General features: G+C 47.4%; 1 protein-coding gene across 8 annotated transcripts in view; it reads left to right on the forward strand.

Annotated features, from left to right (window-relative positions):
- LOC110503266 (protein-tyrosine sulfotransferase 1) overlaps positions 1–22,437 on the forward strand; it is a 68,620-nt gene extending 46,183 nt beyond the window's left edge. For 2 of the 8 annotated variants that reach the window (XM_090218970.1, XM_090218971.1), the window contains 3 exons: positions 20,435–20,485; positions 21,081–21,251; positions 21,693–22,437. In XM_090218970.1, coding sequence (XP_090075096.1) covers positions 20,435–20,485; positions 21,081–21,251; positions 21,693–21,734 — 264 coding nt within the window. In that variant the 3' untranslated portion in view covers positions 21,735–22,437. The remainder of the gene's footprint in view (positions 1–20,434; positions 20,486–21,080; positions 21,252–21,692) is intronic. The other 6 variants (XM_036961185.2, XM_090218972.1, XM_021581638.3 and 3 more) reach the window with 3 other exon arrangements.
- Positions 22,438–23,468: the final 1,031 nt, after the last annotated feature.

Genomic DNA, 23,468 nt, shown 5'->3' on the forward strand with positions numbered 1-23,468 from the left:
CAGCAAGGCAGCAACACACGACAACACAGCAAGGCAGCAACACACGACAACACAGCATGACAGCAACACACGACAACACAGCATGACAGCAACACACGACAACACAGCATGGCAGCAACACACGACAACACAGCAAGGCAGCAACACACGACAACACAGCATGGCAGCAACACACGACAACACAGCATGACAGCAACACACGACAACACAGCATGACAGCAACACACGACAACACAGCATGACAGCAACACACGACAACACAGCAAGGCAGCAACACACGACAACACAGCATGACAGCAACACACGACAACACAGCATGGCAGCAACACACGACAACACAGCATGGCAGCAACACACGACAACACAGCATGGCAGCAACACACGACAACACAGCATGGCAGCAACACACGACAACACAGCAAGGCAGCAACACACGACAACAACATGGTAGCAACACACGACAACAACATGGTAGCAACACACAACAACAACATGGTAGCAACACGCGACAACAACATGGCAGCAACACATGACAACAACATGGTAGCAACACGCGACAACAACATGGTAGCAACACACGACAACAACATGGTAGCAACACGCGGCAACAACATGGTAGCAACACGCGACCACACAGCATGGTAGCAACACGCGACCACACAGCATGGTAGCAACACGCGACAACAACATGGTAGAAACATGCGACAACAACATTGTAGCAACACGCGACAACAACATGGCAGCAAACACGGCAACAACATGGTAGCAACACACGGCAACAACATGACAGCAACACACGACAACGACATGGTAGGAACACACGACAACAACATGGCAGCAACACACAAATACAACATGGTAGGAACACACGACAACATGGTAGGAACACACGACAACAACATGGTAGCAACACACGGCAACAACATGGTAGCAACACACGGCAACAACATGGTAGGAACACACGACAACATCATGGTAGGAACACACGACAACAACATGGCAACAACATGGTAGGAACTTACGACAACAACATGGCAGCAACACACGACAACAACATGGCAGCAACACACGACAACAACATGGTAGCAACACACGACAACAACATGGTAGCAACACACGACAACATGGTAGCAACACACGACAACAACATGGTAGCAACACACGACAACAACATGGTAGCAACACACGACAACAACATGGTAGCAACACACGACAACAACATGGCAGCAACACACGACAACAACATGGCAGCAACACACGACAACAACATGGCAGCAACACACGGCAACAACATGGTAGCAAAACACGGCAACAACATGGTAGCAACACACGACAACAACATGGTAGCAACACACGGCAACAACATGGTAGCAACACATGGCAACAACATGGTAGCAGCAGCACAACATGGTAGCAACACATGGCAACAACATGGTAGCAACACATGGCAACAACATGGTAGCAGAAGCACAACATGGTATCAACACATGACAACAACATGGTAGCAACACATGCAACAACATGGTAGCAACACATGACAACAACATGGTAGCAACACATGACAACAACATGGTAGCAACATATGACAACAACATGGCAGCAACACACGACAACAACATGGCAGCAACACACGACAACAACATGGCAGCAACACACGACAACAACATGGTAGCAACACATGACAACAACATGGTAGCAACACACGACAACAACATGGCAGCAACACACGACAACAACATGGCAGCAACACACGACAACAACATGGTAGCAGAAGCACAACATGGTAGCAACACATGACAACAAGGTAGCAGCAAAACAACATGGTAGCAACACATGACAACATGGTAGCAGCAGCACAACATGGTAGCAACACATGACAACAACATGGTAGCAGCAGCACAACATGGTAGCAACACATGACAACAACATGGTAGCAGCAGCACAACATGGTAGCAACACATGACAACAACATGGTAGCAGCAGCACAACATGGTAGCAACACATGACAACAACATGGTAGCAGCAACACAACATGGTAGCAACACATGGCAACAACATGGCAGCAACACACGACAACAACATGGCAGCACCACACGACAACAACATGGCAGCAACACATGACAACAACATGGCAGCAACACATGGCAACAACATGGTAGCAACACATGACAACAACATGGTAGCAACACATGACAACAACATAGTAGCAACACATGGCAACAACATGGTAGCAACACATGACAACAACATGGTAGCAACACATGACAACAACATGGTAGCAACACACGACAACAACATGGTACGTTATTGGGCACAGACAACAGCACAAAGGGCAAGAAGGTAGCGAGAACAATACATTGCGCGAAGCAGCCACAAATGTCGGTCGCTAGCCGCAGCGGGCTGAAAAGAGGAGCGACCCCAGGGATGATCAACACCATTGTGCTACTTCTGGGGGAATTTCCAGTGGTGGGTGAACGCCTCGGTTAAAAGGGGAGGGATATGATGGAAAGGTTGATGGAGAGAGGAGAAAGGGAGAGAGAGAGGAGACAGAGAGAGAGGTCTCAAGAGCTTTGGATGAAATTGGACACAGTCACAAGTAATTTAACGTTTCACAAATTGAAGAGGGGGTGTTAATGATTGGTTCCAGGACTAACCCCCTGTCTCTTTGTCTCCACAAAAGTGAGTGTGTGTGTGTGTGTGTGTGTGTGTGTGTGTACAGACTGCAATTGTATATGTCAGCCTGTGTTTGTGCATTCATGTCATCATCGGTGACATGTGTAAAAGCCTGTGGGAGTGTGTTGACATGTTTTTGTTGGTGTCTCGGAGTGTGTGTGTATACACATTCCCTAGGCCCCGCTCTGTCTCTGGTCTCACCTATATGGTTATAGTTACCATCTCTCCCACACAATAGTGTGTGTGTGTGTGTGTGTGTGTGTGTGTTGGTAGAGCATGGTGCTTGCAACACCAGGGTTGTGGGTTCGATTCCCACCGGGGACCAGTACGAAAACGTATGCACTCACGACTGTAAGTCTCTCTGGATAAGAACATCTGCTAAATGACCCCCCCTCCCAACCCTCCTCTCCTCCCTCCCCTTCCTGCTCTCCTCTGTCTTTCCCCTCCTCCTCTTTCGCCTCCTCACTCTCCTCTTTCCCCTCCTCCCTCCCCTTCCTGCTCTCCTCTGTCTTTTCCCTCCTCCTCTTTCCCCTCCTCACTCTCCTCTTTCCCCTCCTCACTCTCCTCTTTCCCCTCCTCCCTCCCCTTCCTGCTCTCCTCTGTCTTTCCCCTCCTCCTCTTTCCCCTCCTCACTCTCCTCTTTCCCCTCCTCACTCTCCTCTTTCACCTCCTCACTCTCCTCAATGCTCTCTTGCTTTCCTCCCCTCCCTCTTTCCTCTCTTCCCTTTCCTCCCTCCCCCTCCTCCCTCTCCTCCCTCCCCCTCCTCCCTCTCCTCCCTCCTCTTCTGCTTTCCTCTCTTCCCTCCCTGCTCTCCTCTCTTCCCTCGCCTCCTTTCCTCCCTCCCCCTCCTCCATCTCCCCCCCACCCCTCCCCGCTCTCCTCCCTCCCTGCTCTGCTACAGTACACTATGTGGATTAACCCCGTAGATCTGTTAGCTCAGACCTGTAGACAAGGGGTTACGCAGGAGAGAGGGGGGGGGGGGTGCTGCTGCTGCTATCTGTTAGTGGGTGTTTTAGAGAAACATAACAGGTAGTTCAAGAGAGTGAAGCTGTGTTATGTGTATCCTGGGTTACCTTGAGAACCATCCAGAAACGGTTCTCCTAGCTCTGTTCTTGTATCGGCGACGTGGGCGGTTCTCTGGCAACGTGTTGCCACGGTAACGGGACATAACTGCACAGCCTGATGTCTTTTTAAGAGAGATGTTGTCATCCCTCTCCTTAGCGACGCCTTGACGCCACCAGTGATCCTCCTCTTCCAAGAGGCTTTAGACAGACGCTCTTCACATTAAATACGCAGCAGTATAGGCTATAGTCACAGACAGACAGGCTGTAGTCACAGACAGACAGACAGGCTATAGTCACAGACAGACAGGCTGTAGTCACAGACAGACAGGCTATAGTCACAGACAGACAGACAGGCTGTAGTCACAGACACACAGACAGGCAGGCTGTAGTCACAGACACACAGACAGGCAGGCTGTAGTCACAGACACACAGACAGGCAGGCTGTAGTCACAGACACACAGACAGGCAGGCTGTAGTCACAGACACACAGACAGGCAGGCTGTAGTCACAGACACACAGACAGGCAGGTTGTAGTCACAGACACACAGACAAGCAGGCTGTAGTCACAGACAGACATGCAGGCTGTAGTCACAGACAGACAGGCAGGCTGTAGTCACAGACAGACAGGCAGGCTGTAGTCACAGACAGACAGACAGACAGACAGGCTGTAGTCACAGACAGACACTATACTTATTTTCCACCATAATTTGCAAATAAATTCATAAAAAATCCTACAATGTCATTTTCTGGATTTTTTTCCCTCATTTTGTCTGTCATAGTATGAAGAGGCCTCTCATCTTTTTAAGTGGGAAAACTTGCACAATTGGTGGCTGACTAAATACTTTTTTGCCCCACTGTATATTAGAAGTATGATGTTCTATATTAGAAGTATGATGTACTATATTAGAAGTATGATGTACTATATTAGAAGTATGATGTTCTATATTAGAAGTATGATGTTCTATATTAGAAGTATGATGTTCTATATTAGAAGTATGATGTTCTATATTAGAAGTATGATGTTCTATATTAGAAGTATGATGTTCTATATTAGAAGTATGATGTACTATATTAGAAGTATGATGTTCTATATTAGAAGTATGATGTTCTATATTAGAAGTATGATGTTATTAGAATTACTGTCAACCTACAATATTGCCATATCATTATAAATACAGTTTATGTGGGTTTTATACACATTTTCTGTAGAAATAGCCTCTAAAATATATGTAAACAAACCATACATTTTTGGGGGAAAGCTGTGAATGGTATTGTATGAAACAATATCAAAACTTGTTGCATTTACAACTTGTCTATCGTCGACTGATGTCAGTCAGTGTACAGGACTAGGTGACTGTTGAATCCATACCAAATCAAATTTATTTATATAGCCCTTCTTACATCAGCTCATATCTCAAAGTGCTGTACAGAAACCCAGCCTAAAACCCCAAACAGCAAACAATGCAGAAAGGCCAAAACCTAGGAAGAAACCTAGAGAGGAACCAGGCTATGTGGAGTGGCCAGTCCTATTCTGGCTGTGCCGGGTGGAGAGTATAACAGAACATGGCCAGAACAATGTTCATAAATTATAATAATGAAATAATAATAATCACAGTAGTTGTCGAGGGTGCAGCAAGTCAGCACCTCAGGAGTAAATGTCAGTTGGCTTTTCATAGCCGATCATTGAGAGTATCTCTACCACTCCTGCTGTCTCTAGAGAGTCTCTAGAGAGTTAAAAACAGCAGGTCTGGGACAGGTAGCGCGTCCGGTGAACTGGAGCAACAACACGGCCAGGTGGCCTGGGGACAGCAAGGAGTCATCATGCCAGGTAGTGCAGAGGCAATGTCCTAGGGCTCAGGTCCTCTGAGAGAGAGAAAGAAAGAGAGAATTAGAGAGAGCATACTTAAATTCACACAGGACACCGGATAAGACAGGAGAAGTACTCCAGATATAACAAACTGACCCTAGCCCCCGACACATAAACTACTGCAGCATAAATACTGGAGGCTGAGACAGGAGGGGTCAAGAGACACTGTGGCCCCATCCGATAATACCCCCGGACAGGGCCAAACAGGAAGGATATAACCCCACCCACTTTGCCAAAGCACAGCCCCCACACCACTAGAGGGATATCTTCAACCACCAACTTACCATCCTGAGACAAGGCCGAGTATAGCCCACAAAGATCTCCGCCACGGCACAACCCAAGGGGGGGGGCGCCAACCCAGACAGGAAGATCACGTCAGTGACTCAACCCACTCAAGTGATGCACCCCTCCTAGGGATGGCATGGAAGAGCACCAGTAAGCCAGTGACTCAGCCCCTGTAATAGGGTTAGAAGCAGGGAATCCCAGTGGAAAGAGGGGAACCGGCCAGGCAGAGACAGCAAGGGTGGTTCGTTGCTCCAGAGCCTTTCCGTTCACCTTCACACTCCTGGGCCAGACTACACTCAATCATATGACCCACTGAAGAGATGAGTCTTCACTAAAGACTTAAAGGTTGAGACCGAGTCTGCGTCTCTCACATGGGTAGGCAGACCATTCCATAAAAATGGAGCTCTATAGGAGAAAGCCCTGCCTCCAGCTGTTTGCTTAGAAATTCTAGGGACAATTAGGAGGCCTGCGTCTTGTGTGTATGTACAGCAGGACCAAATCGGAAAGATTGGTAGGAGCAAGCCCATGTAATGTTTTGTAGGTTAGCATTAAAACCTTCAAATCAGCCCTTGCTTTGACAGGAAGCCAGTGTAGGGAGGCTAGCACTGGAGTAATATGATCACATTTTTTGGTTCTAGTCAGGATTCTAGCAGCCGTATTTAGCACTAACTGAAGTTTATTTAATGCTTTATAGCCGGAAAGTAGAGCATTGCAGTAGTCTAAACTAGAAGTGACAAAAGCATGGATACATTTTTCTGCATCATTTCTGGACAGAAAGTTACGGATTTTTGCAATGTTACGTAGAATAAAAAAAAAGCTGTCCTTGAAACAGTCTTGATATGTTCGTCAAAAGAGAGATCAGGGTCCAGAGTAACGCCGAGGTCCTTCACAGTTTTATTTGAGACGACTGTACAACCATCAAGATTAATTGTCAGATTCAACAGAAGATCTCTTTGTTTCTTGGGACCTAGAACAAGCAGTGGGTTTACATTTACATTCCAGAAGAGTACAGGCCACCCCTCATAGCCTGGTTCCTCTCTAGGTTTCTAATCTCCACCCGGCACAGCCAGAAGAGGACAGGCCACCCCTCATAGCCTGGTTCCTCTCTAGGTTTCTAATCTCCACCCGGCACAGCCAGAAGAGGACAGGCCACCCCTCATAGCCTGGTTCCTCTCTAGGTTTCTAATCTCCACCCGGCACAGCCAGAAGAGGACAGGCCACCCCTCATAGCCTGGTTCCTCTCTAGGTTCCTAATCTCCACCCGGCAAAGCCAGAAGAGGACTGGCCACCCCTCATAGCCTGGTTCCTCTCTAGGTTTCTAATCTCCACCCGGCACAGCCAGAAGAGGACTGGCCACCCCTCATAGCCTGGTTCCTCTCTAGGTTTCTAATCTCCACCCGGCACAGCCAGAAGAGGACTGGCCACCCCTCATAGCCTGGTTCCTCTCTAGGTTTCTAATCTCCACCCGGCACAGCCAGAAGAGGACTGGCCACCCCTCATAGCCTGGTTCCTCTCTAGGTTTCTAATCTCCACCCGGCACAGCCAGAAGAGGACTGGCCACCCCTCATAGCCTGGTTCCTCTCTAGGTTTCTAATCTCCACCCGGCACAGCCAGAAGAGGACTGGCCACCCCTCATAGCCTGGTTCCTCTCTAGGTTTCTTCCTAGGCTCTGGCCTTTCTAGGGTTTTTCCTAGCCACCGTGCTTCTACACCTGCATTGCTTGCTGTTTGGTGTTTTAGGCTGGGTTTCTGTACAGCACTTTAAGATATCAGCTGATGTACGAAGGGCTATATAAATACATTTGATTTAGAGTCACAGGACCAGGTGACTGTTGAATCCATAATGGTGGGTTTACATGTAGAGTCACAGGACCAGGTGACTGTTGAATCCATACCGGTGGGTTTACATGTAGAGTTACAGGACCAGGTGACTGTTGAATCCATACTGGTGGGTTTACATGTAGAGTCACAGGACCAGGTGACTGTTGAATCCATACTGGTGGGTATGTAGAGTTACAGGACCAGGTGACTGTTGAATCCATACTGGTGGGTTTACATGTAGAGTTACAGGACCAGGTGACTGTTGAATCCATACCGGTGAGTTTACATGTAGAGTTACAGGACCAGGTGACTGTTGAATCCATACCGGTGGGTTTACATGTAGAGTTACAGGACCAGGTGACTGTTGTATCCATACCGGTGGGTTTACATGTAGAGTTACAGGACCAGGTGACTGTTGAATCCATACCGGTGGGTTTACATGTAGAGTTACAGGACCAGGTGACTGTTGAATCCATACCAGTGGGTTTACATGTAGAGTTACAGGACCAGGTGACTGTTGAATCCATACTGGTGGGTATGTAGAGTTACAGGACCAGGTGACTGTTGAATCCATACCGGTGGGTTTACATGTAGAGTTACAGGACCAGGTGACTGTTGTATCCATACCGGTGGGTTTACATGTAGAGTTACAGGACCAGGTGACTGTTGAATCCATACCGGTGGGTTTACATGTAGAGTTACAGGACCAGGTGACTGTTGAATCCATACCGGTGGGTTTACATGTAGAGTTACAGGACCAGGTGACTGTTGTATCCATACCGGTGGGTTTACATGTAGAGTTACAGGACCAGGTGACTGTTGAATCCATACCGGTGGGTTTACATGTAGAGTTACAGGACCAGGTGACTGTTGAATCCATACTGGTGGGTTTACATGTAGAGTTACAGGACCAGGTGACTGTAGTATCCATACTGGTGGGTTTACAGGACCAGGTGACTGTTGTATCCATACCAGTGGGTTTACATGTAGAGTTACAGGACCAGGTGACTGTTGTATCCATACCGGTGGGTTTACAGGACCAGGTGACTGTTGTATCCATACCGGTGGGTTTACAGGACCAGGTGACTGTTGTATCCATACCAGTGGGTTTACATGTAGAGTTACAGGACCAGGTGACTGTTGAATCCATACCGGTGGGTTTACAGGACCAGGTGACTGTTGAATCCATACCGGTGGGTTTACATGTAGTGTTACAGGACCAGTTGACTGTTGAATCCATACTGGTGGGTTTACAGGACCAGGTGACTGTTGAATCCATACTGGTGGGTTTACATGTAGTGTTACAGGACCAGTTGACTGTTGAATCCATATTGGTGGGTTTACATGTAGCGTTACAGGACCAGGTGACTGTTGAATCCATACTGGTGGGTTTACATGTAGTGTTACAGGACCAGGTGACTGTTGAATCCATACTGGTGGGTTTACATGTAGTGTTACAGGACCAGGTGACTGTTGAATCCATACTGGTGGGTTTACATGTAGTGTTACAGGACCAGGTGACTGTTGAATCCATACTGGTGGGTTTACATGTAGTGTTACAGGACCAGGTGACTGTTGAATCCATACTGGTGGGTTTACATGTAGAGTTACAGGACCAGGTGACTGTTGAATCCATAATGGTGGGTTTACATGTAGAGTTACAGGACCAGGTGACTGTTGAATCCATACCGGTGGGTTTACAGGACCAGGTGACTGTTGAATCCATACCGGTGGGTTTACAGGACCAGGTGACTGTTGAATCCATACTGGTGGGTATGTAGAGTTACAGCCTCTTCCCCCCCCTCGGTTAATGTTGCATCTGGATGTTAACTGTCGCCATATGATGGAACCGGGCCACACGTGGAAATGCTCTCATTCTTCCTGGGTCTTGAATACTTGCCCAGAGCCTCTAGGGGGGCAGCCCCATCCCAAATATTCACCCTCTGTTTCATATCAATGTCATATGCAAATTAGTCATTTACCACACAGGCCTGACATCATTCACTTTCAAATCACATTTTATTTGTCACATACACATGGTTAGCAGATGTTAATGCGAGTGTAGCGAAATGCTTGTGCTTCTAGTTCCGACAATGCAGTAATAACCAACGAGTAACCTAACCTAACAATTTCACAACAACTACCTTATACACACAAGTGTAAAGGGATGAGGAATATGTACATAAAAATATATGCATGAGCGATGGCCGAACGGCATAGGCAAGATGCAGTAGATGGTATCGAGTACAGTGTATACATATGAGATGAGTAATGTAGGGTATGTAAACATTATATAAAGTTGCATTGTTTAATGTGGCTCATGATACATTTTTTACATCAATTTTTCCATTATTAAAGTGGCTGGAGTTGAGTCAGTGTGTTGGCAGCAGCCACTCAATGTTAGTGGTGGCTGTTTAACAGTCTGAAGGCTTTGAGATAGAAACTTTGAACTGCACTGTGTGTTTCCAGGCAGTAGGACCTGCCATCATTCACTTTGAACTGGACTGTGTGTTTACAGGAAGCAGGGCCTGTCATCATTCACTTTGAACTGGACTGTGTGTTTACAGGAAGTAGCAACAGCGTGACTTTAGATCATTGGCACGTATTCACCAAAAGCCACAAAATATACCTGAATGGATGTCTGCAAATATGTCAACACCGCGGGAGTCCTCTTACATTTGGGAACTTCCCTATTGATCAAACAACCATGAAATGGTAGGCTCTCTCTCCCTCAGTTGTACACATAATCAACAACTAGTGTTAGCCAGAGCGAGATGTGCTCAAATTTAACGAGGGAGTGTTTAGATAAACCCTCTCAAACGTTTTCAGCTAGTTGGCCATCAAAATTGCCCTGATAAACGATGGAGGAATTAGTAGCCTGCTCGTCCTTCTGCAGCTTGCCTGGCAATGCATGCTGGTCCCAACCCAGGTTTTGACAACTGAATGGGGAACCTGCCTGCCCACCCATTTCGATCGATGCCAAATACATATGATTGACAACTAAGAGATGCTAACTGTGGATATCAGTCATTTGAAGTTCAACATAGCTAGTTAGCAAAGAGATTCACATTACTTGCTAGCTAACCAAATGACACATGCAGCATCTCTAGCTGTAGCCAACGGAAAACGACATGAGGGGAAAAAGTCATTCACTTACCAACTTCTCCTATGACATGACATCCTCCCAGCAGCTAACTAGCTAGCTAGCTAATGTTAGGCTCCCATGTTTTTAGCTAAATAAATAGCTAGTTCCATAAATAGATACGCTAGCCCAGGGGTGTCAAACTCAATCAGCGTGCAGGATCCTAAATGTAACTTCTGGTCCCGTTCCACTCCTAAATGTAGCTTCTGGTCCCGTTCCACTCCTAAATGTAACTTCTGGTCCCGTTCCACTCCTAAATGTAACTTCTGGTCCCGTTCCATTCCTAAATGTAGCTTCTGGTCCCGTTCCACTCCTAAATGTAACTTCTGGTCCCGTTCCACTCCTAAATGTAGCTTCTGGTCCCGTTCCATTCCTAAATGTAACTTCTGGTCCTGTTCCTAAATGTAGCTTCTGGTCCCGTTCCACTCCTAAATGTAACTTCTGGCCCCGTTCCTAAATGTAACTTCTGGTCCCGTTCCATTCCTAAATGTAACTTCTGGTCCCGTTCCACTCCTAAATGTAGCTTCTGGTCCCGTTCCATTCCTAAATGTAGCTTCTGGTCCCGTTCCATTCCTAAATGTAACTTCTGGTCCCGTTCCACTCCTAAATGTAACTTCTGGTCCCGTTCCACTCCTAAATGTAGCTTCTGGTCCCGTTCCACTCCTAAATGTAACTTCTGGCCCCGTTCCTAAATGTAACTTCTGGCCCCGTTCCTAAATGTAACTTCTGGCCCCGTTCCTAAATGTAACTTCTGGTCCCGTTCCATTCCTAAATGTAACTTCTGGTCCCGTTCCACTCCTAAATGCAACTTCTGGTCCTGTTCCTAAATGTAACTTCTGGTCCTGTTCCACTCCTAAATGTAACTTCTGGTCCCGTTCCACTCCTAAATGTAACTTCTGGTCCTGTTCCTAAATGTAACTTCTGGTCCCGTTCCACTCCTAAATGTAACTTCTGGTCCTGTTCCTAAATGTAACTTCTGGTCCCGTTCCACTCCTAAATGTAACTTCTGGTCCTGTTCCTAAATGTAACTTCTGGTCCCGTTCCATTCCTAAATGTAAATGATTGACTCCTGGATGAGCTCCAAAGAATACAATCGATATATTTTAAGTGGCTTTGCATGGTCTCTGATCCATGATGACAAAGAGATCCATATGTTCTCTGGTCTCCCCGCCCGCTCCAAAGCAACACTGAGAAGACCATGATGATGAGGTTGAGAATGAATGGAGAGAAACCTTATGAACCTATGGTGTCCCGTTGTCAATACACAGAGACCCATTTGGTGATTGGAACCGTCGGTGCAGCCGGAAACGATCCAAAGCAACGCTTCTGACCACAGAACACCAGATGTCCATTTTCTGTTAATTTCCTGACTATTCTACATGTTCAATCGCCAGCGTTCGTCAACGTTTGTTGTGGAGTTTTTGTCAGAGCTGGTTTGCATCAGGGTTTCATGTGTAAATAGTTCACTTCAGAGCTATATCTCAGCCCTTGGTTACTGGCCTCTGGGTAAATATCTCAGCCCTTGGTTACTGGCCTCAGGGTAAATATCTCAGCCCTTGGTTACTGGCCTCAGGGTAAATATCTCAGCCCTTAGTTACTGGCCTCAGGGTAAATATCTCAGCCCTTGGTTACTGGCCTCAGGGTCAATATCTCAGCCCTTGGTTACTGGCCTCAGGGTAAATATCTCAGCCCTTGGTTACTGGCCTCAGGGTCAATATCTCAGCCCATGGTTACTGGCCCCAGGGTAAATATCTCAGCCCTTGGTTACTGGCCTCAGGGTAAATATCTCAGCCCTTGGTTACTGGCCTCAGGATCAATATCTCAGCCCTTGGTTACTGGCCTCAGGGTAAATATCTCAGCCCTTGGTTACTGTCCCCAGGGTAAATATCTCAGCCCTTGGTTACTGGCCTCAGGGTAAATATCTCAGCCCTTGGTTACTGGCCCCAGGGTAAATATCTCAGCCCTTGGTTACTGGCCTCAGGGTAAATATCTCAGCCCTTGGTTACTGGCCTCAGGGTAAATATCTCAGCCCTTGGTTACTGGCCCCAGGGTAAATATCTCAGCCCTTGGTTACTGGCCCCAGGGTAAATATCTCAGCCCTTGGTTACTGGCCTCAGGGTAAATATCTCAGCCCGTGGTTACTGGCCTCAGGGTAAATATCTCAGCCCTTGGTTACTGGCCTCAGGGTAAATATCTCAGCCCTTGGTTACTGGCCTCAGGGTAAATATCTCAGCCCTTGGTTACTGGCCTCAGGGTAAATATCTCAGCCCTTGGTTACTGGCCTCAGGGTAAATATCTCAGCCCTTGGTTACTGGCCTCAGGGTAAATATCTCAGCCCTTGGTTACTGGCCCCAGGGTAAATATCTCAGTCCTTGGTTACTCGCCTCAGGGTAAATATCTCAGCCCTTGGTTACTGGCCCCAGGGTAAATATCTCAGCCCTTGGTTACTGGCCTCAGGGTAAATATCTCAGCCCTTGGTTACTGGCCTCAGGGTAAATATCTCAGCCCTTGGTTACTGGCCTCAGGGTAAATATCTCAGCCCTTGGTTACTGGCCTCAGGGTAAATATCTCAGCCCTTGGTTACTGGCCTCAGGGTAAATATCTCAGTCCTTGGTTACTGGCCTCAGGGTAAATATCTCAGCCCTTGGTTACTGGCCTCAGGGTAAATATCTCAGCCTTGGTTACTGGCCTCAGGGTAAATATCTCAGCCTTGGTTACTGGCCTCAGGGTAAATATCTCAGCCCTTGGTTACTGGCCTCAGGGTAAATATCTCAGCCCTTGGTTACTGGCCTCAGGGTAAATATCTCAGCCCTTGGTTACTGGCCTCAGGGTAAATATCTCAGCCCTTGGTTACTGGCCTCAGGGTAAATATCTCAGCCCTTGGTTACTGGCCTCAGGGTAAATATCTCAGCCCTTGGTTACTGTCCTCAGGGTCAATATCTCAGCCCTTGGTTACTGGCCTCAGGGTAAATATCTCAGCCTTGGTTACTGGCCTCAGGGTAAATATCTCAGCCTTGGTTACTGGCCTCAGGGTAAATATCTCAGCCCTTGGTTACTATTCTCAGGGTAAATATCTCAGCCCTTGGTTACTGGCCTCAGGGTAGGAGAGGAGAGGGGAGGGGAGGGGGGAGGGAAGAGGAGGAGGGAAGAGAGAGAGGGAGGGAAGGAGAGAGAGAGAGAGGGAGGGAAGAGGGAGGGGGAGAGAGGGGGAGGGAAGAGAGGGAGGGGGGGAGGGAAGAGAGGGAGGGAAGAGAGGGAGGGGGGGAGGGAAGAGAGGGAGGGAAGAGAGGGAGGGGGGGAGGGAAGAGAGGGAGGGAGGGAGGGAGGGAGGGAGGGGAGAGGGGGAGGGAAGGAGAGAGAGAGAAGGGGAGGGAAGGAGAGAGAGAGAGGGTGACAGAGAGAGGGGGAAGGAAGGAGGGAGAGAGAGAGATGTTCCACCGTGGCACAGCCTCACCCAGGGTACAGTTCCAGGATATATCTCAAATGGCAACCTATTCCCTATATAGAGGTGCTATTTGGGCATTACCAGGCACCAACTAAGACAGTCAAGCAGCCACACCCACAGGGAGCCTAAGGGCAGGGCAACACCAGGCGGCTCCAGCCTCGTGGCTGGGTCAGAGAAACCCATCCAGCAGGTTGGTGCCAAGCCTGTGGTGGTTTGAGAAGTAGAGCTCTTCTGTGACTCTCCCTGAAGTATGACCTCTCCTCTCAGAGCATCCTGATCACAGCCTGACGCAGGGTTCTGTTAAGTACAGTAACACACACACACCTCCCTGGTCACAGCCTGACGCCGGGTTGTGTTAAGTACAGTAACACACACACACCTCCCTGGTCACAGCCTGACGCAGGGTTCTGTTAAGTACAGTAACACACACACACCTCCCTGGTCACAGCCTGACGCAGGGTTGTGTTAGGTACAGTAACACACCTCCCTGGTGTTAGGTACAGTAACACACCTCCCTGGTGTTAGGTACAGTAACACACCTCCCTGGTGTTAGGTACAGTAACACACCTCCCTGGTGTTAGGTACAGTAACACACCTCCCTGGTGTTAGGTACAGTAACACACCTCCCTGGTGTTAGGTACAGTAACACACCAGAACATATGGAAAAGCAGACAGTGTTGTGTTCTAGTTTGGAACCATGTTCATAAGAGTTTGTTAACGCTCCTCTGTCTGTCGTGTCTAGCTACTCAGAACTACCTCCTCTCTGTCTGTCGTGTCTAGCTACTCAGAACTACCTCCTCTCTGTCTGTCGTGTCTAGCTACTCAGAACTACCTCCTCTCTGTCTGTCGTGTCTAGCTACTCAGAACTACCTCCTCTCTGTCTGTCGTGTCTAGCTACTCAGAACTACCTCCTCTCTGTCTGTCGTGTCTAGCTACTCAGAACTACCTCCTCTCTGTCTGTCGTGTCTAGCTACTCAGAACTACCTCCTCTCTGTCTGTCGTGTCTAGCTACTCAGAACTACCTCCTCTCTGTCTGTCGTGTCTAGCTACTCAGAACTACCTCCTCTCTGTCTGTCGTGTCTAGCTACTCAGAACTACCTCCTCTCTGTCTGTCGTGTCTAGCTACTCAGAACTACCTCCTCTCTGTCTGTCGTGTCTAGCGACTCAGAACTACCTCCTCTCTGTCGTGTCTAGCGACTCAGAACTACCTCTGTCTGTCATGTCTAGCTACTCAGAACTACCTCCTCTCTGTCGTGTCTAGCTACTCAGAACTACCTCCTCTCTGTCATGTCTAGCTACTCAGAACTACCTCCTCTATGTCTTGTTTAGCTACTCAGAACTACCTCCTCTCTGTCTGTCGTGTGTAGCTACTCAGAACTACCTCCTCTCTGTCTGTCGTGTCTAGCTACTCAGAACTACCTCCTCTCTGTCGTGTCTAGCTACTCAGAACTACCTCCTCTCTGTCGTGTCTAGCTACTCAGAACTACCTCCTCTCTGTTGTGTCTAGCTACTCAGAACTACCTCCTGTCTAGCTACTCAGAACTACCTCCTCTCTGTCCGTCATGTCTAGCTACTCAGAACTACCTTCTCTCTGTCCGTCATGTCTAGCTACTCAGAACTACCTCCTCTCTGTCCGTCATGTCTAGCTACTCAGAACTACCTCCTCTCTGTCCGTCATGTCTAGCTACTCAGAACTACCCCTCCTCTTCCTCTCTCACTGTATTTGGATGAAGATGTAATAAGAATCCTTCGTCTCCTGGGCTAGGAGTTTATCTAGACAGGAGAGTCTTCATCTCCTGGGCCAGGAGTTTATCTAGACAGGAGACTCTTCATCTCCTGGGCCAGGAGTTTATCTAAGACAGGAGAGTCTTCATCTCCTGGGCCAGGAGTTTATCTTAGACGAGAGTCTTCATCTCCTGGGCCAGGAGTTTATCTAAGACAGGAGAGTCTTCATCTCCTGGGCCAGGAGTTTATCTAGATAGGAGAGTCTTCATCTCCTGGGCCAGGAGTTTATCTAGACAGGAGAGTCTTCATCTCCTGGGCCAGGAGTTTATCTAGATAGGAGAGTCTTCATCTCCTGGGCCAGGAGTTTATCTAGACAGGAGAGTCTTCATCTCCTGGGCCAGGAGTTTATCTAGATAGGAGAGTCTTCATCTCCTGGGCCAGGAGTTTATCTAGACAGGAGAGTCTTCATCTCCGGGGCCAGGAGTTTATCTAGACAGGAGAGTCTTCATCTCCTGGGCCAGGAGTTTATCTAGACAGGAGAGTCTTCATCTCCTGGGCCAGGAGTGTATCTAAGACAGGAGAGTCTTCATCTCCTGGGCCAGGAGTTTATCTAAGACAGGAGAGTCTTCATCTTAGAATGAGGCCGTGCGACCAGCCGAGACATAGCAATGCACACACACACACACACTGCAAAGCCAGTAGTGAAAGCCAGGATATGAGGTCACTCTGACCCTGTTTAAGGACACTGACCCTCCTTTCCTCTCTTCCCTTATCCCCTCCCTTCTCCCCTTCTCCCCTCCTCTCTCTCTCCTTCTCTCTCTCCTTCTCTCCCTATCTCTCTCCCTCCTCTCTCCCCTTCTCCCCTCCTCTCTCTCCCTCCTCTCTCCCCTCCTCTCTCTCCTTATCTCCTCCTCTCTCTCCTCTCCCTATCTCTCTCCCTCCTCTCTCCCCTCCTCTCTCTCCTTATCTCCTCCTCTCTCTCCTCCTCTCTCTCCTTCTCTCCCTATCTCTCTCCCTCCTCTCTCCCCTTCTCCCCTCCTCTCTCCCCTTCTCCCCTCCTCTCTCTCCTTCTCTCCCTATCTCTCTCCCTCCTCTCTCTCTCCTTATCGGCATCCTCTCTCTCTGATGTTGTCCCTCTGTGGACACGGTACTTTGAAATGCTCCGTCAGCCAGATGTCGACATGTTGGCTGCTTCCTACTGTATGTGAACAGGATAACCGTAACCCATTCATGTCCTGCTCTCCCTCCATCTCCTCCACTCTCTGTGGCTCTGTCACTGTTATGCTCTCCCTCCATCTCCCCCTCTCTCTGTGGCTCTGTCACTCTTATGCTCTCCCTCCATCTCCCCCTCTCTCTGTGGCTCTGTCACTCTTATGCTCTCTCCTCCACCTCTCCCTCTCTCTGTGGCTCTGTCACTCTTATGCTCTCTCCTCCACCTCTCCCTCTCTCTGTGGCTCTGTCACTCTTATGCTCTCTCCTCCACTCTCTGTAGTCTGTCTCTCTGTATACTGTCTGTCTGTCTTTCTCTAGTCTGCCTCTTTCTCTTCCCCCTGCCTTTGCTGTTCTGGGCTTCGGTGCTGGCCAACTCCTCGCACTCTTTTCTCTCTCGCTTCTCTTCCTCTCTCTTGTCTCTCTCTCTCTCTTCTCTTGCTCTCCTTCTCTTCTCTTCTCTCGCTCTCTCTTCTCTTCCTCTCTCTCTCTTCTCTCTCTATTGTCATCTCTGAATACTGTGCCAAGTCCCCAGTTAAACACTCTCCCCATCGTTGAGACGGGGGGAAGGACTTACTTACATGTGTACTGAATACTGAGCTTCTAAGTCACTAACATGCCAAGACCTGTCTCAGGAGACTGTCAATGTGTCCTTAGCCAGACCTGTCTCAGGAGACTGTCAATGTGTCCTTAGCCAGACCTGTCTCAGGAGACTGTCAATGTTTCCTGAGCCAGACCTGTCTCAGAAGACTGTCAATGTTTCCTTAGCCAGACCTGTCGCAGGAGGCTGTCAATGTGTCCTGAGCCATGGAAAAAAACACAATCAGAACAGCAGTGTTAAAGCTACCCTGCTCTTAGCTCATCCTGCTGGACTTAGTGAGAGGAAGTGGACACATTGATACATTGACGCTAGAGCCGAGGCTGCGTTATAACTGATTGCAAGATAACAGGAGAACGTTTGAATCACGTGGAGTCTAATCATCTTAGGTAAAGAGGAAATTCGGCAACTCTTGGAGAACGGTGGAAGTTGATGAAAATGCTTCTTTGTGGTTTAAAGTCAAAACCAACGTGTTTCAGCCCTTCGGTTTCATCAGGGTTTTAAGTCACATAATCTTTAGTTTTGGTTTGCTCTAGATCTGTAGTTGGATAGAGATTGAAGGTCTGGAGATGTGGATCTTCTGCCCATGTGTTCCTTTACATAACTTACCTCTGAACCCAGTCCTTTGTGTTCCCAGGACTTTAAATGTTACCTAGCCTCTAAACCCAGTCCTTTGTGTTCCCAGGACTTTAAATGTTACCTAGCCTCTAAACCCAGTCCTTTACATGTTACCTAGCCTCTAAACCCAGTCCGTTGTGTTCCCAGGACTTTAAATGTTACCTAGTCTCTAAACCCAGTCCTTTGTGTTCCCAGGCCTTTAAATGTTACCTAGCCTCTAAACCCAGTCCTTTGTGTTCCCAGGCCTTTAAATGTTACCTAGGCTCTAAACCCAGTCCTTTGTGTTCCCAGGACTTTACATGTTACCTAGTCTCTAAACCCAGTCCTTTGTGTTCCCAGGACTTTACATGTTACCTAGTCTCTAAACCCAGTCCTTTGTGTTCCCAGGCCTTTAAATGTTACCTAGCCTCTAAACCCAGTCCTTTGTGTTCCCAGGCCTTTACATGTTACCTAGCCTCTAAACCCAGCCCTTTACATGTTACCTAGCCTCTAAACCCAGTCCTTTGTGTTCCCAGGCCTTTAAATGTTACCTAGTCTCTAAACCCAGTCCTTTGTGTTCCCAGGCCTTTAAATGTTACCTAGCCTCTAAACCCAGTCCTTTGTGTTCCCAGGCCTTTAAATGTTACCTAGCCTCTAAACCCAGGACTTTACATGTTACCTAGCCTCTAAACCCAGTCCTTTGTGTTCCCAGGACTTTAAATGTTACCTAGCCTCTAAACCCAGTCCTTTGTGTTCCCAGGCCTTTAAATGTTACCTAGCCTCCAAACCCAGTCCTTTGTGTTCCCAGGCCTTTAAATGTTACCTAGCCTCTAAACCCAGTCCTTTGTGTTCCCAGGACTTTACATGTTACCTAGTCTCTAAACCCAGTCCTTTGTGTTCCCAGGACTTTACATGTTACCTAGTCTCTAAACCCAGTCCTTTGTGTTCCCAGGACTTTACATGTTACCTAGTCTCTAAACCCAGTCCTTTGTGTTCCCAGGCCTTTAAATGTTACCTAGTCTCTAAACCCAGTCCTTTGTGTTCCCAGGCCTTTAAATGTTACCTAGCCTCTAAACCCAGTCCTTTGTGTTCCCAGGCCTTTACATGTTACCTAGCCTCTAAACCCAGTCCTTTACATGTTACCTAGCCTCTAAACCCAGTCCTTTGTGTTCCCAGGCCTTTAAATGTTACCTAGTCTCTAAACCCAGTCCTTTGTGTTCCCAGGCCTTTAAATGTTACCTAGCCTCTAAACCCAGTCCTTTGTGTTCCCAGGCCTTTAAATGTTACCTAGCCTCTAAACCCAGGACTTTACATGTTACCTAGCCTCTAAACCCAGTCCTTTGTGTTCCCAGGACTTTAAATGTTACCTAGCCTCTAAACCCAGTCCTTTGTGTTCCCAGGCCTTTAAATGTTACCTAGCCTCCAAACCCAGTCCTTTGTGTTCCCAGGCCTTTAAATGTTACCTAGCCTCTAAACCCAGTCCTTTGTGTTCCCAGGCCTTTAAATGTTACCTAGCCTCTAAACCCAGGACTTTACATGTTACCTAGCCTCTAAACCCAGTCCTTTGTGTTCCCAGGACTTTAAATGTTACCTAGCCTCTAAACCCAGTCCTTTACATGTTACCTAGCCTCTAAACCCAGTCCTTTGTGTTCCTAGGCCTTTAAATGTTACCTAGCCTCTAAACCCAGGACTTTACATGTTACCTAGCCTCTAAACCCAGTCCTTTGTGTTCCCAGGACTTTAAATGTTACCTAGCCTCTAAACCCAGTCCTTTACATGTTACCTAGCCTCTAAACCCAGTCCTTTGTGTTCCCAGGCCTTTAAATGTTACCTAGCCTCTAAACCCAGGCCTTTAAATGTTACCTAGCCTCTAAACCCAGTCCTTTGTGTTCCCAGGTCTTTAAATGTTACCTAGCCTCTAAACCCAGGACTTTACATGTTACCTAGCCTCTAAACCCAGGCCTTTAAATGTTACCTAGCCTCTAAACCCAGTCCTTTTTTTCTCCAGGTCTTTAAAGGTGAATTTCAGCTACCTGAGTTTCTAAGAGAACAATCTCAGGTACAGTAACTATTCTGCCTGTAGTTATGTTCTGCAGCTATCTATATTAGTGGCAAAGTGGTGGCCGCTCTGTTCATTGGAAATCTGGTTACAATTTTCCATCTGCTTTTTCCATGAATTTCTCGTCTCGTTTTTTGTTGTTGTTGGTCATGATGACATGCTGTCTATGACCTACGTTTTTCTGTCTGTTGTACTGTAGTCTAGACTGTTGTTCTCCGGGCTCATTTCTCACCTTTTGTGTTCGTGTTTTTAGGAACACTTCCTCTGACATTCAGCGGTTTGTGCTCTATAACCACATTGTCTGCCTCCTGTTGGTCCTTTTTTTGGGGGGGAAGAGTTCTACTGCCACCGTGCGACAGCAAGCACACACGACATGCTGCCAGCAACACAGCTTGTGAACACTGATTCTGGGAAGTGTTGTTGTTGTTGTTGTTGTTGTTGTTGCGCAGAGCCATGATGAATTTGACTTCTTTCTACAGTTCATACTTTTTTGACACAAACGTTGATTTACAACACACAGTCCCATAATGCACCATCCCTCCTAATCCAGTCCCAGACCAGAGAATTCCCATAATGCCCATCTTCTTCTCTCCAGCTTCAGAAGACTCCGGAGAAACCTACACCCCAGTTAGGGGAGAAGCAGATGAACCATCATTCTCTTCCAGACCAGAGAATTCCCATAATGCCCACAAGTCTAACAAGTCTATCTTCTTCTTCTTCTTCTCTCCAGCTTCAGAAGACTCCGGAGAAACCTAACCCACCACAGGTGGGTAGCATGACCCAATTGAATCTTCAGTCCCAAATGGCACCATATTCCCTACCTGGGTCCTGATCTAAAGTGATGCACTACATAGGAAACAGGCCTTTTAAGGGGGATACCCTTAATCGATCCAGCCCTCACCGTAGATACTTTACTTAAAATACTTTTTCCTAAACTTCTCCTTGAGTAAAACGAAAAAATTGACCAGAAGAAAAGAGTGCCCCCTACTGGCCCTCCAACACCACTTCCAGCAGCATCTGGTCTCCCATCCAGGGACCAACCCTGCTTAAAGCAAGCCAGCAGTGGGATGCAGGGTGGTATGCTGCTGGCATAGGGTTCCACGTGGGATGAATTCATAATCTTTCTGGTAGTTTCCATCTGATTTGTGAAATACATTGTCTGTCTGTGTGTGAGACTTCTAAACTCTGTGTTTTGTGTGTGTTTTAGAGCCAGACTAGGCAGCGATGGACAGAGGAAGATATCCAATAAACTCAGCATCATCTTTTGGGGACCTTCGTGCTCTTCCATGGACACGACTTGATATAACCGTTTTCATCACACACACACACACACACACACACACACACATTAGCCTGTGTCAGTGGGGGACCGGACCACCTTGGCTTGGAGAACTCTTTTGGCCTTCGATGTTGTACTGTAAACTAATGATGTGTTTTGTCACTAAAATGGTGACCAGAAAATGTTGATGTTATGTTTCTTTCTTGTCTAGGGCTGCAAAATTCTGGCAAATTTCAAAAGATTCCTAGATTTTTTCCAGAAATCTCATTTGGAAGATTCCGGAGTTCAGCAAGAAATCTGTAATCCTACAACAACTAGGATTTCCTGAAAACATTTTGAAATTTGAGGGAAAGTTTGCAGAATTTTGCAACACTATTCTTGTCACACCATGCTCATCTGGATTTGTAGTTTTTATGATTTTCTTCTGGCTATATAAAAAAAAAATAATAATCTGTGATTCTGTTGTAAGAAACTACAGTGGACTTTAAATGTAAATCTAAAAAAAAAAGTACAGTATTTATAGATGAAATTTAGCTTTTCGAAGATGCTATATCTATTTTAATGTTTCATTTTGTTTTTGTCATTTTGCCTTTTGTATCGTGCAATTCCATGGGTACTGTGATGTACATGATCCTAGTTAAGTATTGACAGTGATAAAGATGGCATTTTGTAACGTGTTTTTTTTTTTTTTACGGAGATGGTATGATGAATTATGAAAGAGGGTGGTAGGTAATGGTCGTAAACCACGGCCATGAAGGGAGAAAAAAACAAACAGGGTTTCAGCTGAGGAAGACAGGGGGGAAAATCCAAATTTGCCAACTTGACGGTTCCTCAGACTGAAAGTAGTCTACGGGTCAGGGGAGAAATGGAATCCATATTTCAGTTTACTGTAAACAGCCACTACAAACGTCACCTAAACTTTAGCCCAGAGCTAGCTTAAACTCAATAATAACGTGATTGGTGCAACCGTGTTCATTCAAGCAGGGGGATGAGAAAGCACTCAGCATCTCATCGTATCTTCTCCATAGAGCATGTAGTTATGGCTCTTGTCATGAATTAGTTCACTATGAAACAGAGGACAAAACATTAGGAACACCTTCCTAATATTGAGCTCTCGGGTCATGGACTTGAAAACGTTCCGCAGGGATGCTGGTCCATGCTGGCTGAAGGTCCATGCTGGCTGAAGGTCCATGCTGGCTGAAGGTCCATGCTGGCTGAAGGTCCATGCTGGCTGAAGGTCCATGCTGGTCCATGCTGGCTGAAGGTCCATGCTGGCTGAAGGTCCATGCTGGCTGAAGGTCCATGCTGGTCCATGCTGGCTGAAGGTCCATGTTGGCTGAAGGTCCATGTTGGCTGAAGGTCCATGCTGGCTGAAGGTCCATGCTGGTCCATGCTGGCAGAAGGTCCATGCTGGCTGAAGGTCCATGCTGGTCCATGCTGGCTGAAGGTCCATGTTGGCTGAAGGTCCATGTTGGCTGAAGGTCCATGCTGGCTGAAGGTCCATGCTGGTCCATGTTGGCTGAAGGTCCATGCTGGCTGAAGGTCCATGCTGGCTGAAGGTCCATGCTGGCTGAAGGTCCATGCTGGTCCATGTTGGCTGAAGGTCCATGCTGGCTGAAGGTCCATGTTGGCTGAAGGTCCATGCTGGTCCATGTTGGCTGAAGGTCCATGCTGGTCCATGTTGGCTGAAGGTCCATGCTGGTC

This window comes from Oncorhynchus mykiss, chromosome 24 (genome assembly GCF_057628025.1).
Source record: "Oncorhynchus mykiss isolate SJ-2025 chromosome 24, ASM5762802v1, whole genome shotgun sequence".
Lineage (NCBI taxonomy): Eukaryota > Metazoa > Chordata > Actinopteri > Salmoniformes > Salmonidae > Oncorhynchus > Oncorhynchus mykiss.